This window comes from Blennius ocellaris (genome assembly GCF_963422515.1).
Source record: "Blennius ocellaris genome assembly, chromosome: 15".
In the NCBI taxonomy this organism is placed as follows: domain Eukaryota; kingdom Metazoa; phylum Chordata; class Actinopteri; order Blenniiformes; family Blenniidae; genus Blennius; species Blennius ocellaris.
The window spans coordinates 13,548,062-13,568,933 of NC_137664.1; the positions used below are offsets into that span (position 1 = coordinate 13,548,062).

At 41.2% G+C, this 20,872-nt stretch overlaps 1 protein-coding gene across 1 annotated transcript; it reads left to right on the top strand.

Annotated features, from left to right (window-relative positions):
• Window positions 1–4,379: 4,379 nt before the first annotated feature.
• On the top strand, window positions 4,380–12,319 carry crkl (v-crk avian sarcoma virus CT10 oncogene homolog-like). Its single transcript, XM_080509826.1, has 3 exons — window positions 4,380–4,693; window positions 5,787–6,261; window positions 11,837–12,319. The coding sequence occupies exons 1-3, from the start codon at window positions 4,383–4,385 to the stop codon at window positions 11,969–11,971; spliced, it is 921 nt and encodes a 306-aa protein (XP_080365952.1). The 5' UTR covers window positions 4,380–4,382; the 3' UTR covers window positions 11,972–12,319.
• Window positions 12,320–20,872: the final 8,553 nt, after the last annotated feature.

The following is a 20,872-nucleotide window of genomic DNA, read 5'->3' on the forward strand; positions in this document are numbered from 1 at the left end:
TTCATTTTAGTTATTTCATCCTGGTGCATTCAATTGTGTTTCTGCAGCTTGGACTATCTTACTATTGACACTGAAGAAAACCCGTTGAGAATAGCACTATATAAAGTGCCCCTGACGATAGCTTCACCTTATAGAGAATTAAATGAACTGTATGCAAACTAGTTAACATTTTAAGACTCTGATTTGCTATTGTGAGAGTGGTCAAATGTATGTGGACTAGTTAGCTGCCCAAGGTGTACTGCTTGTTTTTCAGTTCAGGTTTTAGCTGGGATGGCCTCCAGCCTCAGTGACCCTGCTCAGGCTATGGCAGGGAGAGATGGATGGATGGATCCATGGATGGGAGCTCAATATCCCATTAGGCATTTATGGACTGGGTAATTCTATGGACTTCTGTTAGAAATATACCTCCCCAAGCAACCCTTATGAACTAATGCCAACTAGTTTCTATGGTTTTGTCGTTGTCTGCATTCACATCCACAAGCAAAACTCTGCAAAAGTACAATTGCAGACATTTTTCTTATTTTGGACTGGATTTAACGGAATCTAAGTGGAATAATGAAAACGTGACAAGGCCATGAGTTTGTTTTGTGCTTTGAATGCTGCATTGAATTGTTTTTTGAATAGTAATGTTTTGTGACCTTGGAACCAGCTATTATAACACAGTATTTTTAAAGACATGTATAAAGTGTAGTGGCTTTGTGTAGTACACGGGCAGTATAGCTGTTACAGCATTGGCTTGGAGGCCTTTCTATGTGGAGTTTGTATGTTCTCCTTGTGCAGAGTACTTTAGCTTTCTCCAAAAGTCCAAAACTCATGAGAGGTATTAAAGTTAGAGGTTAGGCAGGGGTTGATTACTTATACTAGAAATGTGGCAGGTTGTAATCTCATTACTTTGCATTTTTGGCTGTGAGTGTTTTTATAAGTTCATGAGTGCATGAGTGTCTTTATAAGTTCACACAAATATATATGAGATAACTTCTAACAGTCATTCCTGGCATTATTTAATTCAAATCAGTTCCGTTTTATTCATACAGTATAGCCCCGATTACACCAAAGCCATTATATAGCACACCCATCCACCCATGCGTCTATTAATCTTTCATATCACCATATTCTACTTAAGGTCACTGATTTCAGGTTAATTGGTGACTCTAAATTGCCCCGCTGGCATAAATGTGAGTGTGTGTGATTGTGTTGGCATTTGTTCATTGTTTTTTCTCTAGTCTTTCCCTATTCACACCCAGTAATATGCACTTGAGACTGTTGTTGCAGTATCTAATGTCATCTGTTCACAAGAAACTAACCCGTTTTCTAATCAAATTGAAAGTGTAAGCCTCAAGCAGGTATTGATGATCCTTCTGTGCATCGAATAGATGCTTGTCTGAGAAAGAAAGAATACAAAGAAAATCTGGGAGAGCATATTTATTCAAATAGTTTTATATCAGCTCACATCCAGGTATGTCATGACTCACCTTTGACTCATTTCAAAAACCCCAAAGAAACTGTTTTGAAATGTAATTCAGTGTGTGTGTGTGTGTGTGTGTGTGTGTGTGTGTGTGTGTGTGTGTGTGTGTGTGTGAGTGTGTGTGTGTGTGTGTGTGTGTGTGTGTGTGTGTGTGTGTGTGTGTGTGTGTGTGTGTGTGTGTGTGTGTGTGTGTGTGTGTGTGTGTGTGTGTGTGTGTTTTCAAGTATGTGCCCGACAATGAGGAATCTGTTTTTCTTCCCAATTTGTTGCATCACTGCATCTTTGTAGTGGGAACTGGCAGGCTCTGGCCCTAAAAAACCCAGTGGGTGCAGATCCATTAACATTCGGACAGTGTTGCAGTGATGAGAGCTACTCTGTGTCTGCTGTAGCCTCACGAGGCACAGCCACTGAAACCCCAGTCACCACAGGAACAGAGCTACCTCTTTATATATTTTACTTTTATCAGAGAGCAGAAGTTGTCCGGTTATATTCGGTGGCTTGTCGCACTCTAGTGTTTTTTCATCCCTTTGTTTGCATTCCATTTCATTGGGACTCTTTTGAACGAACTGCCCCCTGCATTTAAATTCACTCTCTTTCAACATATTGTGGTGTGGGTCAGGTACATTGGGGTGCTCCAAATTGATGTGTTACAGTTCAATGAGGGGAAGTTGAGGAGCACAGGAAATGAAAATAGGGAAATATGTCAAAATGTTTACGTGTGACATGAAATAGATGTTGGCTGAGCTGACATAACCTAAACTGTATTCAAGGTCCTCAGGTGGTTATAATGTTACAGACTGTGAAATATAACTGGTATTTGAAATTATGACCTACAACCACTTAGTCCTACAAACCTATACATCTACTGTTATAAAACTGCACTTCTGATTTCCCAGGCCCATGACTCAGACATGAATGGGACTAATACCCACCACATGGGGGGAAAAAAGTGTCTGTCATCATTTTTAGTTGCTTTTTATCCCTTTCATGTCATTATGTGATACTTTGTATTCTCTAGGTTTTTTTCCTTTGTTGTCATCATGTGTAATTTCAAAAGTGAGAGTACAAGACAATTTTTTTTCTAAAACTAGAAACCATAATTATTACAGTTCAAATGCCATCAACTGGAAATAAAAGACAAAAAATGTATATCATTGGGTTGTGGTTCTCACATCCTAGAGTCCAAACTGATTGGTTCTTGTTTGCATGTTCTATCTGTGTGTGCCCAGGTTTTCTCCTAGTACTCCAATTTCCTCCCACAGTCCAAGAACATACATTTTCAGAATAATGGATGACTCTTTGCCTGAAGGTGAAAATGTGATCTATATTGCATCCTACTTTAAATGTAGAAGGAAGATGCCAAATATATGAGTACAGCACCAACTCAACATTAGATCGAGTCAATGCATAGAGAGCAGATAAACAAGGAGACATTGATAAAACACATTGTTGTGACGCTTGTGTAAAGGCTCAAAAACAAATACAATGTTTAATCTCCTGCAATATAAATAGATGGTGAGAAGGTACATAATTTCTGTTAAACTCCACCATATGTTCTCACCCCAAAACCAAACAATTTGTATAGAAAATTGCTACAAAAGACGATTTTAATGATACTTTGTGGTGCAAAATACAGTGAAATGTCCAATAAACTCTCTCCTATAACCATATAGCTTTCATGGCAGCATCACAGAAATGTTCATGTTGTGTATTGTGGACTCCTCTTCAGAAAACTGTTAAAAAGTCAAAGGCTTCTTTGGAATTTTTATACTTTTATACTTTGCTTGTTGGCCGTGTTTTTACAGTTCATGGTGATTTGTTGGAGGGTGGGGTGGAAAGAAAATTACAATAAACATCCAGTGAAAAGTAGTAAGAGACGATTATATGTATAAAGCTTGACTTGACACCTCTCTGTGTTTGGGGGACTGGCTGTTCTCGTCACTCGCCCTCCGCCCTCCTCCCTCCCTCCCTCCCTCCCTCCTCCTCCTCCAGTGACGTGCAGATAGAAAGCGGGACCTGCCCTCCCGTCGCCATTTTTCGGTCTCGTACTCGTACTTGTGGTGTCTCCGGTGAGTGGGGGACGAGCAGAAACGAGGGAAAGTGTGAAATATCGTGTTCGCCGAGCCGGGTTGTGTGTGGGAGTTGACGGCACGCGGGCTCAGCTCCTGAGATGCACGGGCACGAGGCGAGCCGCGGCTGTGAACCCGTTTTTTGTATGAAGACGTGTTGCGGGCCGCCATTTTTCCGCCGTGTTGCCTCCAAAGTCTGCTCCGAGTCGAGAGAGGGGATTCAAAAACGCATTTCCATGACGCGTGCCTTACCGTGAAGACCTCGGAGATCCGAGCCCGGCGGCTTCTGGCGACCCTGCGAGCAGACATGCGGATTTACCAGGCGTAAAAACCGCAAGCCGCCTTTTTTTTTCTTCCGTTCTCGGCACTGACACTGACTGCAGGGGATACATTAATAGAAGGGGAGTCTGTGTGTGTTTTCTCGGAAGGCGGAAAGAAAAGGGGAAGCTTCATTGATCATTTGTTGCTCGGGCCTTCCGTCCATGTCGCTCTGCCGTGAGTTTATAACTATTTCTGTTCTACAAACGCTCAGCCACTGACCGCTGGACACGAGGACCCGACATTATGCTCCAAAGTTGGATCAAGTGAGCCCGTCTGCTCTTTTTCCTTTTGTTGTTGTTGGTTTGAATCAAGATTTCGGAGCCTGCAGCATTCCTGCAGAAAACACTCAGAACCTCCGAGCAGGGCTTAGTGTGCCCTGCCCTGCATCTTCAAAACCCCACAGCCTCCCGCGATTGGCCCATTGCAACCACGCATATACTTATTTTTTAATTTATTGAGTAGCCTTTTTTTTTTTTTTTTTTAAATCTTTGCAGTTTTAGCCAAGTTTAACTTATTTGTGCACAGAGATGTCCACCGCTCGCTTTGACTCGTCCGATCGCTCCGCCTGGTATTTCGGACCCGTGTCCCGGCACGAGGCGCAGAATCGGTTACAAGGACAGAGACACGGGATGTTCCTGGTCCGAGACTCGTCCACCTGCCCTGGGGACTATGTGCTGTCGGTGTCTGAAAACTCCAAAGTGTCCCACTATATCATCAACTCGTTGCCCAGCAAGAGGTTCAAGATAGGCGACCAGGAGTTCGAGCACCTCCCGGCTCTCCTGGAGTTCTACAAGATCCACTACCTGGACACGACCACCCTGATCGAGCCAGCCCCCAGGTGAGTCCGTCGTCCAGACTCGCACAGGCTGTCTATTTTTAGTGGGACTTGACACACTTTGACCGCTTATGTCATGAAGCACCTACTTTATTATTTTAAAATAGTTGGACCAGCAGCAGCACGTGTCCACTTCACTGCTGTTCCAGACACCAGGTTGGAAAACCAAACACAGGCTCAGATGCTGGTGTTGAACCACTAACTCTAGCTCTGGATAAATCAGTGACGACATGTTTTTAGGTTAAATGTGTTGTTTTGTTTTTTGGGAGGTCATATCTCCTGTGTGTGCCATGCATATAAGGCATCATGGGCAATTCTGAACAGAATAACCATAATACCACATCAACCAACAAAGAAGGAAAGACAACAAATATGTAAAATTACTTGACTAAAAAGGTGCATTTCTCAGTCTTCCATTCATAAAATGTACACAAGGCCAACATGTTGGTGACTCATATATCCACCATATACACGAATATCCCTAACGGTCTAAAAATGTCCATATTGTTCCCCATATAATTCACATGAGATGTATTCATTTTTATTTATGTTTATTCTTAATTTTGTTTAAAACCTAAATACTGTCTATGGAAGTGGACATGAATCACATAGCCTGTCTTTGCTTCTACTCAACATCGTTTGGAGAAGTTTCCCCTGAATTAATCAAGAAATGCAACGATTTCATTGCTTTGTTTACTCGACATTAGGCTTCGTATTTATGCTTTGTGGAGCTGTGAGATATCTCTTAACCATGTTGGATAAATTATCATTTATGTTATCTTGTATTGTTACAATGCATTTGTTATATTATGTCCAAGTAAACAATTGTTGGATTAACAGGATTGAAAACGCATACTGATGAAGTTAAATGTGAAGACCATTGAACTGTATATAAAATGTTTGAGGACTTTTTAAATGTGAGCGTTTAGTTTTGGAATTGATACAAGAAGTTGTAGAACAAATTATATAGTTTTGACCCTTTTGTTCGGAAGTCCATCACTCAATGTCAGCCTATTGATCTTATTGGCTCCGAGGTTTTTACATTCTCTACCCGACAATGTATAATAACCTCTCATCTTTGTTACAATCTCTCAAGGTATCCAAGCACAGTGAGCGCCCCTATCCAGCCCATGCTCGGCTCCGAAGAGAACCTGGAGTATGTGCGGACTCTATATGACTTCACTGGCAGTGACGCAGAGGACCTCCCCTTCAAGAAGGGGGAGATCCTCATCATTCTGGAGAAGCCAGAGGAGCAGTGGTGGAGCGCCAAGAACAAAGATGGACGTGTGGGGATGATCCCCGTGCCCTATGTGGAGAAATTGGTACGACCATCGCCCCATCCCAACCAGCCCTCCCACGGCTCTCGCAACTCCAACAGCTACGGTATTCCCGAGCCTTCCCACGCCCTTGTCCATGCCTACGCCCAGCCTCAGACACCTTTGCCATTGCCCTCTGGCACACCCGGGGCAGTTATTGCCCCTCTACCCTCCATGCAGAATGGCCCCGTCATGGCGAAGGCCATCCAGAAACGAGTGCCGTGTGCCTACGACAAAACAGCTCTTGCTCTAGAGGTAACGTGACTTTGCTTTATTCTCTCTGATACCTGTATTAATTACGCTGTTGGATTGCAGTCAAACCACTTGGTTTGACAAATATTCTAATAATGAAGACCTTTTCAGATTTCCACCATCTCCAGCATCAGTTCAGTCCTACTTTTGAGTTTACAAAGTAACCCAATGCAGTAAATCTCCATGCCAAGTAAGTGTCTGGATTAGGACTTGGCAAAGGCTACGCAACTCAAAGTTGCACTGCCTCCCTTTATTGCTCGACTCCACAGTTCTACCAAGCTGCTTGAAACACAGTGTGCAACTACATCGTTTAACTGAAGATGTTGTTTACAAGTCAAATCTTGATTCCTTCCACCATCTCTACGTATGATGCTGCATTTTACCAAGACGGTTTAGTGCTCAAAAATGAGTAATGACAGAAGGGAAATTTTTTAGTGCTACCTGCAGAGGTGTCGCAACATTTTTTGCAGATTAAATTTATCCAGTTTTCCTAAGAAATCCAACATCCTTGTTTTCTAGCATTCAGCAGTCTTCAGTTTCGTGTGCTAACATTGAAAGCTGTGGTCGTTGTCCATTGTTGGGTCATTCTTCTCGGATGATAGATTGTTTTTTCATAGGTCAGGAGCAATCGAAGCATTCTGTCCAAAGTGTCCCCTGACTTCAGATTGGCTCCAGCCATCACAACTTCCACGAAATTCCAAGTCAATGGAAGTCAGACCAATCAGGTCTCGTTTTCACCAAGTTTAGCTCGGATGCACATTGTTAGAACATATTCTGGTGTCTGTCTGGATGAGAACTCCTGTTTCCCTGAATGATGATGCAAATCGGCGTCTGACTGTTTAACAACACTTATGCAGCTGAGGCACTAAAAAGACCGACCATAGATCGGCTCAGTTTCCACCGATTATACATTTAAAGTTATATAATTTATGCTCTTGCTCACACTTCCTGCTAGCCAGCAAACTGCTGCACTGACAGTAGCTCTGACAGCACTGCTGCTTTTCACAGATGTGTTGCATTTCTCAACGGTGTATTCGAGCTAACACAGCTCTCCTCCGAAGGCAGTAACGTGTTGAAACATGTGACGCGGCGCTCAGGAATACCGCTGCGATCCAGAACACTCTGCTTTGGTGGCATATCTGCTGCAGTGATTCCCCCAGGGAAGAGATGAAAATGGAAGGTATCCCAGCTGCGTCGTGCTGCCGTTCACTGACATTAGCCGGTGTATGTAGGAGGTCCACCAGGCGGGCGGAGATGAGTGAGGAAGTGTGACACTCGAGTGTGAATCTGGAACATGAGCACATCTTGTGAGCAGTGCTGCTGCTTGAAGATCCGCACTTCGCATCTCTCTAAGTTTCCTGTTGCAACTAAGTCACCTAAAAATGGACACTGGTGCGATTGCAGTAGGTCAACGTGGCACGTCAACAGTCTGTTGTTTACACTCTTTAGCCTACAGCCCGTCTGCCTGAGAGATGAAGGCCTCCGTTCATTTGATGAAAGTAATAAGTAAATGTTGACCCATTCTGCCAGTTATTAGACGAAGAGATGAGACCAGGGGAATGTACGCTAAAGGGTAATCAAATCCAGCGTTGGAGAACTGAAACTGAAATGTAGCTTTATTTGGCTCTCATGCTTCTCTGTATTTTCATAGTGCACTCATGAAGTATCAAAGCCGTTCAGTGACTTGAAATTAACTCGTGTGCCACTTCACTTTGTTTGAACTGTCACAGTAGTAACTTTTTCACAAGAATTTTCCTATTTGAATACTTTTATGTCGACTCGAACAAGAAATTCAGGAAAGATTTATTCCCCCAGCAAGAGCTTTTGCAAATCTGGATTAATCACAATGACTTTCAGTCCATTTTCGCCGAGTACAACAATGTACCTTCACGAGCCAGATATTCATGGTTGAAATGTGCGTGAAGAATGTCGTGTTAATGAGCGTGTCTTCTCAGGCGATGTGACGAAGTGATAACCAAGTCATTTTGCATGTTCTTATGCCACATAGTCTTTATATGAGGGGTCTCAGTGCATGTCCAGTGCCGTTTCATGTGAATCCAATGCACCATTTCTGTTTCAGTTCAGATGCAATTTGTGCAGAAGCAGTCTTTTCTCAAGCAGGGTCAAAGCACACTTATTGTGCTGCTCAAAGATGGCCTGGACATAAACAGCTCAATAAGTTGAAATAGGTTTGTTTCTACAAAAGCTTAATTTTTAATAATTAAATATCCCAGTACATCCTTTTTTTCACCAGCAACAATTGAGAAATGAAGGCACTACTAGCACTAGGATTGCAGTGTAGTATAGTCTCCAGTAAGCCTGTGGGGCTTTTGATTACCCAGGATTAAACAGAAGCACTAAGAAAAAAAATCCTTTGCTGCATCTAATTTTCACACAAATTCTATATACCAGAGATGTTATTGGAATCAGAGGATTTGTTGCTTGCTTTTGACTGGTCTAATGCTACTATTTACTGGTTTGCTGTATGAATGGTAATAGAGCTGTGCAGTTATTTAACCCAAAATACAAATGATGTGATCAGCAGTCCCGTCCACCGCTACATCACAGATGTGTTCCTGTGATGCAGCTCCCACACACTTCCATGCTTTGATTGACACCAGGATAATTCCCTTACGTTTCATCTCACATATGAAGAAAACGTTTTTTTTTTTTGAGATACAAAAATTATCAAACCATCAATGAGATAATTAGATGGGATGCAAAAATGGGAAATTATTTTGGTATGATTTATCACATTTATTAAAAATGATAAGATGGAAAGATGTCATCACACCACAAATACAGGAATCATTCAAGCCCTTCCATCAATTTGACAATCCAATCAACAATTACTCTTGTTAAAAAAAAAAAAGGACTAAAACATCTGAAACGGTTGTTTTGTTGGTTATTATGACAAACTGTAATGGGTTTATCCTGCCCTCACTGGGATTAGCGTCATCACCCTGCGATTCTGAAAAGGATATGGATTGATTGATCATTATAATATATCATGATATACTAAACCCAATCATGTTGTAAGACAATAATATACAATATCCGTATGCCAGTGTTATGACACTGTAATGCTCTATCATGACTGTGACGTTATCAGTCTGGTGATAAAATTTCATGATGTATCTCGGTATAGTGTACGGATATTATCTTTACTAAAGCGTGATACTAGTGTTGTTATTGTGATAATATGATGATATGACTTATTGTGGCGCCTCCCTTAATGTCCACTGCCTCCAGTCAGCAGCACCACTTCAATAGAACTGTGAGCAAGGACTGTTATGAAAGCGGCTCAGATGTATGCTGAATACATTTGTCCTGAAAAGTCACATAAGAGTGCATCTCATTTCAAATCATGAAACTGGGTTAATGGAAGAATTGAGGACAAATGTATTATATGCCAGTTAATATTTTATTGTTGTGGTTCTATTGGAGAAGAGAAACAAAATCCAACTCCCAATAACAGATTAGAAATGTGAGTTTACTCTGGTGTATTTACTTATTTTAAAACTTAATGCAGTCGGAGCACAATCCTCATTTTGATTAATCCCTTTGACTTAGTTTTTTTTTTCTTCTCTCTTTTTTTTTTTTTTACATCTCAGTTTCACATTTTCATCTCGCCATGTTCTCGGAGTATCAGTGATCATCATCGGGTGTTTTTTACCCCCCCCTTTGACTTTAAATGTAGAGACATAAGAAAAGCTTGTGACGTCTTGCCAAAAACAAACTCTGGCTTTTGTTGTGGGGCTACTTTGGAGCTTCAGGGCTTCAGAAGCACTGACTCATTATTTATTCACTTGAGGAGCAAGAAGCAAATGAAATCAGGTTGTGTCCCAGATAATTCTGGGTTTGACATTTAGGCTGTTTGGTTCTTTTATAAGCCGGAGCAGCAACCTGCTTTGTCATTTTGTCTTTGCTGGATATCTTTTGTTAAAGCAGTTACACACAGCCATGCATGTATACTTGTAATCCCAGGGCAAAGATTAAAAGGATTTTCAGACAACCTAGTTAATCCCTAAATTATGTTGAGATACTATTTAATATATATGAAAAATCAAAGCCCTATTTGACTTCTGGTGAAACTTTCCATTTGGCAGCCTCTTTTTTTTTTATTGAACGCAAGTGATGGTAATCTCATTTTATTACATTATGAGTCTTTGAAATAGGTGAATTCCCTTTTAGCTCTCAGTCCACAGCGTCATGAAGCAGTATTATTAGAGATGGCATCAACATCAGTGGACGTCCTTGAAGTCTCCTTGCGTTAAGGATGCAAATAGTGCATTGTCGCTTTGACGCATTTTTCTTTTTCTTTTTCTTTTTTTTGATGATTGAGACTTTCACTTCTAATCCTGATAAAGAACATATGGCTTTAACAGATTGGGGTCACACTCTGTGTCACAAACCATCTGAGTGTCGGCTTCGTGCTTCTCCGTCATCTGTGGGAAGCATAGCAGGATCGTCTGACACTCTGGTTGGATTTTTAAAAGTCGCTCTAGAAGTTATGTCACCTCCGGGTCGTGTGGTTCAGCGTGAGCTGGGACATGTTGTGTTGCCCGCATGAATGTGATCATGTTTTTGAGTCGGATCCATCACTCTGGTGCAGAGATTGCTCTGAATATAATACTAGTGGTCAAACGTATTTGAACTTGAGTTATTGACAACTCTCAGGAGAAATATTCACTGAATGATGACATTTGACATTATGGAACACCGGTGTTTCCTCCCTGTCTTCACCTTTTTGAGTAGAATGTCTGTATTTATCTATGGCACATAGTGTGGCAGATGTCACCATGTCAGCGCGGTATGTGGGGGAATTTTTCTTTTTGTTGGTCAGGCGTTCCACCTGCAAGAAGCGAGGTACGCATCTGGATGATTGGGGAAAATGAGTGCGAGTGCACTGGACACTTAAGTTTTGGATATCAATAAAAGATCACTGTGTTTAATCCCAAGTTTGGATGTTGACTTTCATCTGACACACCAACAATCAGCCCATCCTGGTGCATCTCAGTGGATTCAAGATTGCGCTCTACATAGTTCACGTCAATATTCATCATAATCAAGGATAATCAGGGCAACTTTCCTTTAAACTTTAAAGCAAGTTTGTAACAAGTGTCCCTGTGTATTGTTTGTTGGTCTTCAACTATCCCTCACTTTATAAGAGATTCTCTGCTGTTGGGTCAATTTGATTCCCAGATGTTTGAGATGCTTCATCATAAATATAATTCACAATGTGGCAGTTCAAAAAAGGATGATTCTTTGTGTTTTATTTATTGAGGCTATGGTTGCCATCTACATTTACACATGAACTTGGTTTATTTTGTGTCTGGATGGAGGGATTTTGTCTTTTTTTTTAATCACATTGGTACACTAAAACATTGAGGATTTCATGCCTTTATATAGTTTTAAAACGTGATGCCAAATATTCAGTAAATAAGACCTCTGTCAAGATGTTTGAGGTGAATTGCAACACTGCTAATGTAATTCTGTGAAGAACAACCACAGCTTCTTGTTCACACCGATGTGACCATGGTCTCTGTAACGCCTCGTCTTGTACTCCTCTCTGCAGGTTGGCGACATTGTGAAGGTGACGCGGATGAACATCAGCGGTCAGTGGGAGGGAGAGGTGAACGGACGGAGAGGCCTCTTCCCCTTTACTCATGTCAAAATCATAGATCCCCAGAATCCGGATGAGAGTGACTGACCCCTGGGAGTTTGACCGGAGCTGAAAGCCGGCTGGCTGTCTCCACCTCTCCACCCACCAGTGTCACGGTTCTGTGCTTGCCTGCTTAAGGAGGGTGAATGAGAGTGTGGAGGAGCTGTACATTGATAGCAACCCAACCCCTTCCTGTTGTTTGCCAACCGTCGCAAGGCTTTCTGACTGTTTACAGCTTTTGGACATCAGATCCCCATTCAGACCTGAACCCCTCATTCTTCCCAGTATCATGTTTTGGTTCCAGGCTGGACAGTTTTTTTTGTTTGTTTGTTTTTTAAATTGGATTTGTGTCCTTTTCATTTCCAGATCTGCGTGCGTGCGTGTGTGTGTGTGTGTGTGTGTGTGTGTGTGTGTGTGTGTGTGTGTGTGTGTGTGTGAGAGAGAGAAATATTTACCATAATGCATCACATGTCCTTTATTGTGTTTAGGAAATGAATTCCTCAGAATATCTGTTGTGTTTTTGTAAGTCTTGGAGTGTGTTTGTGTCGTTCATGAGGATGTTTGTGTGAAATGGGGAAAAGCAATATCCCTATGGACTTGAGAGAGCACTGAGGCAATGAGGAGCTAACCAGCCGGTCAAATGTTATTCCTCCAAACAATCAAGTCACTGTTGTACCTTAACCATTACACAAGCACACACATGCACATGTACACATACTTGTTGGCCTGGAGTTATTCGGCTGGATGGATCGGTTTTCCTTTTTCTCTCACGTGTATGTGATGTGTTGTGTCTGGAAGAGCCTGGAGAGAAAGGCTTGTAAAGAATTTAAGCAGATCTCATTGTGCAACCCGGCTGGCTGTTGGGACTTATTTATTTTATGTTACCACAACATAAAACGGCCGCGACTGATTCAAATTTGTTGTTACTGTGCCACATGATAAACCTTTTATGCATCATGGGATGTTTCTCAATTGCAAAGATGCGTCTTCGGGGCTGTGTCCTTTTTTTTTTTTTTTTTTTAGGTGGAAAATCTACACCGGCAAGAAAACTGCAACCTTGAATGATTCCACTTTCAAACTGAGGTGATGATAAATACAGAAGTATTTGCATGATCGCAAGAGAAGTAGTGTATATAACCATTGTTATGGTTGTAAATCTGCATGTGCGACTTTGGAATAATGGGGTAAATTAATGTTAATCTCTATAAGCACCCAAACGAACCCTCATATTGGCAAACGTGTCCTCAGGATTTGTCACATACGCTTGTCATACTCAACTCGTGGAATCGTTATATAAATATGTCTAGAAGAGACGGTCTTGAAAAGGTCCTGCAGATGGCTCATGGTTGTTTTGGAGAAGCTGCCTGAGAAGTCTCTGGAACCAGGTCCTTGTTGGTGTTTGAGAGCAAACCTTCAGTGGGACGGGAATACGAAGCCGAGACGCGTCGTGGAGATTGAGAAACGCCCATGAAGTAGGAAGGTGAAAATGTGGCGTCCAGTCCTGATCCCGGATGACCAGCGATCGTGTTTCGGCTCATCTGATTGGACCTGATGTCCCTCCAGGGTCAAGACTGGACAACACTGCTCTTCTTGTGCGTCGTCTTGGAAGCTTTTTGACCCTAACGCCAACAATTACTAAATTAGACTTTCTTTTTTCTGCAGTAGGAGTGGCAAGAGTTTTAGTGTTTTTGTTAACAGCAGCAGCGGCCAGCACTTCCCACAGGGCAAACTTTTAAACAAAACAAAAAAAAAAGTATATGCAGTGCTTGCTGTAACGCCACGAGGACTGAAGCCTCTCTGCTGAGGTACGAATGCCTCTCTTCCAATAGCGGGAGGCCGCTGCGTCTCGGCAAGCCAATCCGATCCCATCTATGCCTTCTCGGGAGTGAGACACTCTCAGTCCATGCAATCCCGTCTCCAAACCTCAATGTCTGTAATGTGACATGACTCTTCCTGTAGGATTTCAACCAGGTTCACTCCTTCAGTATTTATATTTTTTTTAATCATTAAATTTGTTCCTGTTGTGCTGCAGCCGGTTCTCTGAGAATTCTAGTCGTGAAAAGTGACAAACGGCTGATTTCTGCTCTAAAACGTCCCCCTCATGTCTTCTTTTAGTGCTTTCCTTTCAGCTGTTCTCTCAGAGAAATGTTGTTGCAGCTTGTAGTTGTGTCTTTTTTTTTTTTTTAATATCCGGTCAGTTTTTAGTTACATTTTTAAATCCAAGCTTTCTTTGTTCAAATGTTAATAAACAAAAAGTACCTAAGGTGACACTTATAAAAAGGGAAAATGCCTGCTGGTTGCCTCTGTGCATGACCTCTTGGCCAGGGAGATGTTTTTTTGTTTTGTTTTTTCAACTTGGCCAAATGCTGCTTAAATCTCATGTATTTCCTCATTAGATAAAGGTTCCTCTTGTTTTAATCCCACCTGGTCCGAGCAAACGAAACCAGTTTCGGGATTACATTTTTTTTTTTTTTTTCCCTCGTCACGCTTAATGAAAATCTACTAATTAAGCAATACACCCTGATCATTTCCCCTCTTGAGGTGAACTTGCTTTTCTCATGCTTCTGAGTTACTTTGTAATGGCATTAACAGTATTACTGTGCTCTGTTCTCATATTCTAGGAAAGCCTGTCTTTTACTTAAGAATTGAAAATTGTGCCTTTTATTTTCTTATACCATTTACATGTGTTAATATTTCCCATGGTTAACACCTGTGCTGGTATTGACCCTTTATGTACAGAACAAGTAAATAAAATTTACGTCTACTTCTTTAAGGCCGCGCCCTCTCGTGTTGTGGATGACTGTGTGTGTGTGTGTGTGTGTGTGTGTGTGTGTGTGTGTGTGTGTTTGGTGTCACCGGCTGTGTATCTGGAGCACAGGACAGATGCTCTCGCTCTAATTTTTGACAGCTCCAGTTTGGATTCAGTCTGCGCCCAGGAGAAAGGAAGCAATTAATGAATTTTAATGAAGTGCTATTAAAAGAAATTCAGATGACCTGCAGTTGGGAATGGAGAATAAAAAAAAAAACTTTTCAAGGACGGCGTCTCGTGGGCAGGTCCCCAGTTTGTTCAGCACTTTTCAAACAGTGTGCCGACATTGATTATGCAGTCGGCGTAGGATTTAATATCTGTAGCCTCATCATGTCTGTTGAAGGAGACTGAAAGATAACTTCAAGCATTGAAGTTGAACATCAGCAAAAAAAAACAAGTGTAATTCCATTAGAGGTGTTATTTAAAACGGCGCTTTTCACACTGTCTTGCAAAGTGCAAATGAGTGCATAAAAGGTCAGCACTTATGGTAATTACATGTATAAGCAGTCGCTCTGAAGAATCCAGGCTAAATGTGCTAAATAGGGAATCCTGTCATTGACACAAATGCTCACTGGGAGTCCAGTGAAGCAGACGAACACGGATGTTGGCATGTGTGCCACTATCCTGATCTCTGATGGTGTTTGTGGAGTAGAAGACTCCTTCGTTTACACACTTTTCAATGCAGAGAAAGGTTGCCATTCCTCCTAATTATACTGGTTTCTTAGATGGATACACTGACAGCGTCTTATGAGATCAGGATAATGATCAGGCTTTTTTTTTTTTTTTTACTTCCTCCATCTAGAAATAAAATATGATATAATTTCAAAAGTTGCTGAATCATATGAGCTGTTGCTGATAAGAAATAGATGACAGACAACCAATACAGAATGAATGTGAGTGTCTACCAGCTCTACTGAAATGCACTTTTTGTTTCTTCTTGTAAGAAATAATTATACAAAACAATATACAGTCTGGTTCATCCTATTCATGTTTGGATTTGTTGAATCCACAGTAGATACATAGTCATCCACAGGGTTGTGCTCAAAAACAAACTTTTGGATTACTTTACCGTGATTCAGAATGTCTTAATAATGTGCACGTCTGTAACAATGTGGGTAACTGACTGTTCTTCATTACGTTCAGAACAAGGTACATCAGTTATTTAGGAGTGAAATGGAGGCACATATTTGTTAAATGTGTGCTGTTTGAGCAAATCAAAAGAGTTGAGATTAACTTCCACAGCCCGTAGTAACTTCAACTGCCAAAGGTTGTGTCTTTAAAGTATCCTGTCGTTTTATGATGCATTGTGGACAAGAAAGACTGACAGCCACTGAGGTGAAAGCTAATGGAGACCAAATTATACTGGAGTCAAAATAACTATTTCTCGTGTTTGACAATATAACGTATTAAATGACGTAAAGTTTCACAGTTGCTATGTAGCATTATTATGATTAAAGAATAAATGTTAGTATTCTTCAATCATATATCATCAAAACAAACCATCATGAGCTATCACAAGAGATTTCTGGGACTTTTAGTGACTTTAGTGATTCTTTTTTCTTGAAGATGCTCCACACTTTCATGAATCTCCTCTAATATTTAATTGTGGAATCAGTTCTCTCCGCTCTTTTTCTCTGGATGTCTTGCGCTCTGTTTCTACGTGCCGAGTTAAATTGTCATTAAAGCCAATCGATATGTTCCTCTGGACTGTGATGGGCCCCGGCTGCAGTGAAAATGACTATAATGAATCAAACTTAGCCGAGTCTGACCTCTCCTCAGGGCACAGTGGACGTTAGTGTGTGTCGCTGTAAATGGATGCGTGGCCGGGTCGATGAGATCCTTCCTCCAGTCCATTACCTCGGCCGCCCTCCAGCTAACTGTGGTGGCAGCTCCCATGCTTTACACTATTTTGCACATGGAGCTGAAAGCACTGCCAGTGTTTTCTCTTTACAACCACACTTTACCATAAAATAGGAAGCCTCATCAATTACTGATCAATACTATGCAGTTCTTTGTTTATTTTTAGGTTTCTTTCAAAGAATTCTAAAATGTTCTGAAAGAATGATTGATGTGTTGTTTGAAAATATACCTGATATACCTTTTGTTTTCCCTAAACTCAGACTAACTGTCATTTCAAGTAAACCAACCCCAAAGCACATTCATTTTCTAAAAGGGACTAATGAAGCATCTGCTTGTATTTGTTTGCAAGTATGTTAATAAAAGTGTCACCTTAATACGTGCTCTCTATTCACTGGCTGTTAAAAGGAACTATAATTTTCATCACTGAGACCTCTCTCGATCTAAAAAAGACAAGACTGTTGTAATGAGGTATAAATACACTGTTTTTAAATGAAGTATGAAACGACAGTAAATGTAACACAAGGGCTGAAAGTACTTTTTACTGAAGTCACAAAACTCACAAGTGATTAATGAATAAACATTGAATTCAAATTAATGTTCAAATCTTTTAACTCACGCTTTTTCCAGCTAAATTATTAAAAAAAAATTTGTCAAAAAATATCTACTTTACACCAACATTTGTTTAATGGTAAAATTACCACAGTGGTAAGATTTGCTTCATTTCCTTGAAATATGCACTTTAACCGTAGATATTTCTATTGAAATGCCTGCTGGCATTCTAATTAAATACAATCTAGAAGTAACTAAAACTTAAAGTAATTGTAATTGTAATCAGTGTGGCAGCAGCAGAAGTTTTCACATTTGCTATATAGGCCCTGTTTACAGGACAGCAACACCTGTCAATGGTGTGGTAAGTATGCCGGGTCACGGGAGGGCACTGTTGCTTGATTTTGTAATGTAGCCATACAGACGTGCAGAGAACCATGCGTTATAAAGGTTAAGAAAATGGAGAGAACCCAATATCCGTATGGACTGATGACACATCGGATGCCATCAGGGGTGAATCTCAACTATAAAACTACTGATATGGACGATGATGTGATTTAGAATACTGGACGTCATACATCAACATGTTTGTTTACAGCTGAATGAGCGGAGGGAAGGGGAGAGATGTGCACATGCACAGTAAGATTACACAGTATATTTAACACATTTGAAAGGATTGTTAACTGTATCTGACAAAAACACAAGATATGTCAGTACATTTGACAGAATAATAAAGTTAAAACACCACTTCATAGATGATGGCTTTGAGTGATGCATCCAGGAGCTCTAACATGCTGGAAGCTGCTTTCTGTTACGTTAACGAGCTGCAGGGCTCCTACAGTTAGCAACGTTACATGTTTTTTCAGCATTATTCCATATTTGTGATGGCTTATTAAAGGTTTTTGTAATGTTTTCCTCCTCTCAACTACCATAAGCTCTATTTTAGGCGCTGGGGGGGGGGGGGGGGGGGGGGGTGTCTATTAATCACACATCTCATTTCAGATAAAAGCCTTTCAGAACGCACCCATTGTCCATAACTGGAAGTGTGAAAATGCAAATTTATGTTGAGGGTTAGGCTACTTCAGGACATTCACATGTAAATGGTGGGTGGGGGGGACAGTTCAATGGTTTCAAGCAGTATGTGAATATGTCCCAGCAACCGATGGAAATATATGGAGTAGGCCTGTTAACACGACAACGATTACGAGTCTATCCGCAAAACTTTCTTCACTGTTGGGGAGTTCGTTTACACAGCAGTGTGCGGATGCACTGTATCCACAACCTTTTTAATCCAGCTCCCAAGGTAGAAAGATTCTTTCACGGCCGCAAATCCCTACTGCGGAAACTGCTGGAGGCTATTTATTCTGTTTACTGCGTGTGCGCAACTCCTCCCCTCCCTTCCACTTCGATCCCTTGTAAACAAACATGGCGACCCGCAGTGGTGTGACTCGCCGTCAGTATTCTAGTTTTATCGTAAATATCAGTAGTTTTATAGTTGAGGCTCACCCCTGATAGAATCCGATGCGTCATCAGTCCATGCGGGTGTCGTGTGCTCTTCATTTTCTTCATGTTTATAGAGTATTTTTCCCTGCACACGTCTGTGTGGTTTCATTACAAAATCAAGCAACAGCGCCCTCCCATGGCCTGGCATACTAACTACATCATTGTCCCTGTGTCCGCTGCTGCAGTGTATAGACACTCCATTTTTTTTTTTTATGGATTAGGTGTTGTCACGTGAAACGTTGTCGTGTAAACAGAAATGGGGACAAAGATACATGTTTATTCGAAGCTGTTCACTGTTTTTTTGCGTTGAAAAAAAAGAAAAAGGAAGAAGCCAGCTGTGTGGATTTTAAGCTTAATAAGGTTCAGAGTCAGCCTGACCCATTGAAATGAGATTCTCAAAATAGTTGGGATTAATCCAAACATAAGATGAAGTCTGACATTATCAAAATGCTGTCATTTTATATCTTACTATTGTTATTTTGCCAATAGAGATGGTGAAAATCAGAGATTGTAACTGGGTCAGTCTGAAGGACGCACAGTACCTCCAGGAACTGAGATTAGTTGAATCTGGTTTAAGCTTTAATCCTAGGTCAGTGACAAGCCTTCAATGTTTGAACTATAACAGAAGCATGTTAATGTGGCCCAGCTGTCCGCTCCAGACGACCCGGGCAGCCCGAGTTGCCTCACGTCCAAGAACACGAGATGTTGTAACATCCAGTCTAATAGAAATGTTATCCCACCCCCTTTCTCTCCCTCGACAGTAATGTAAAATATTGTATTACACAATAACATACCAGTTTACGTGCTCCAGAAAATGCCTTTGCAGCGCTCGCTCCCTGAAGCTTTCTCAATGTCCCAGATATGGCTTCCCTCTCTCACTCTCGTAAAACATTTACAGCGCAGACGTTTCTGCCTTCTGCTGGGGAAACATGCCAGACGATGATGGTATTTCCACACTAGCTGTCTGTCATGGCTTTTTTTTTTTCTTTTCCGGGACAGCTCCCTCCCATCACTTCATCATTTGTCTCCATGTACACGGTTGTTTTATAAAAACCTGTGCTGAGGAGGTTTTCGCACAGCTTATTAAAACATATCTGACGTTTGTTTTTTTGACAGTAAGTGGCTGAATGCTGGGTTAGCTTCCTCCCAGCAGTGCATCACCGGAACAGTTGGGTCACGATCCCGCTTTGAGCATCGTTTCTTGGACGTATCATTATTCTTTGTCAAAAAGTCTTGTTTAGATTAATTTGCAAATGTGCTACAGAGCAGGGAGTTAATTTTTCATGTTCTGATTGATGAAGCTCCCAGAAACTGCAGCTACACCCCTGGCAGCTCATTATGAATTGATCAGCCGTCGTTGTTCCAGCCTTGTTCGAGGCAAAGGATATGGATGGCAGTGTTTGTCGTTTGTTAGGTACACTACGTTTGCTCACAACAAATTATCTCAACAACTGTGTGATGGATTGCTCCCTGTTTTACCCCAGTTCTGGAGATATCTGATGATCATATTCTTCAGACGTTCTCAACAGGCTCCACTCTCAGAAACGCAAGTTTATCATCAGCCACGCCGAGTGGCTAAAAACTATTTGACAAACTACTTTGAAATTGGCCCACACATTCGTGTGACATTTAATCTTCCACCTGCATATTCACAACTTCAAACATGTTTGACTTTAAAAGCACAATATGTATAATTTGCATTTAACGTAAAGAAGTGCAAAGAAAAATGCTCTTAACAATTAATGGTTACCACCAGTTTGACCGCCGGGCAACAAATCACTTTTTGAAATAGTTATGAAATTACTTTTTTTTCCCCCTGCAGCTTCAGACAGCATGTCGACAGATTTGATTTTAATGTCATGCATTTCATGTTAACAGGCAGGTAACTCGATCGGTATAATTCTTCTGGCACACTGAAGGATTATGATTATTATTCTTTAATTTATTTTTCAAACCTCCATAGCTTTTCTGGAGGAAAAAAAACAAACAAACAATATGTACCCTCAGTTTGCTGGTATAGTTTATTCATCTGATATGGATTCATCCAATTCCAGGTGACAGGGCTCTGGAGCCGATTCCAGCTGACTATGGGCATTTGAAAGTACACTTTTGACACGGCACCAGGCCAATATACCAGAGTGAATAGCTGACAAAATCAATTCTCTTGTCCTAATCACCATGAGATCTTATGTGGAAAACAGACAAATTAGCCTTGTTAGAACTGCCCAGGC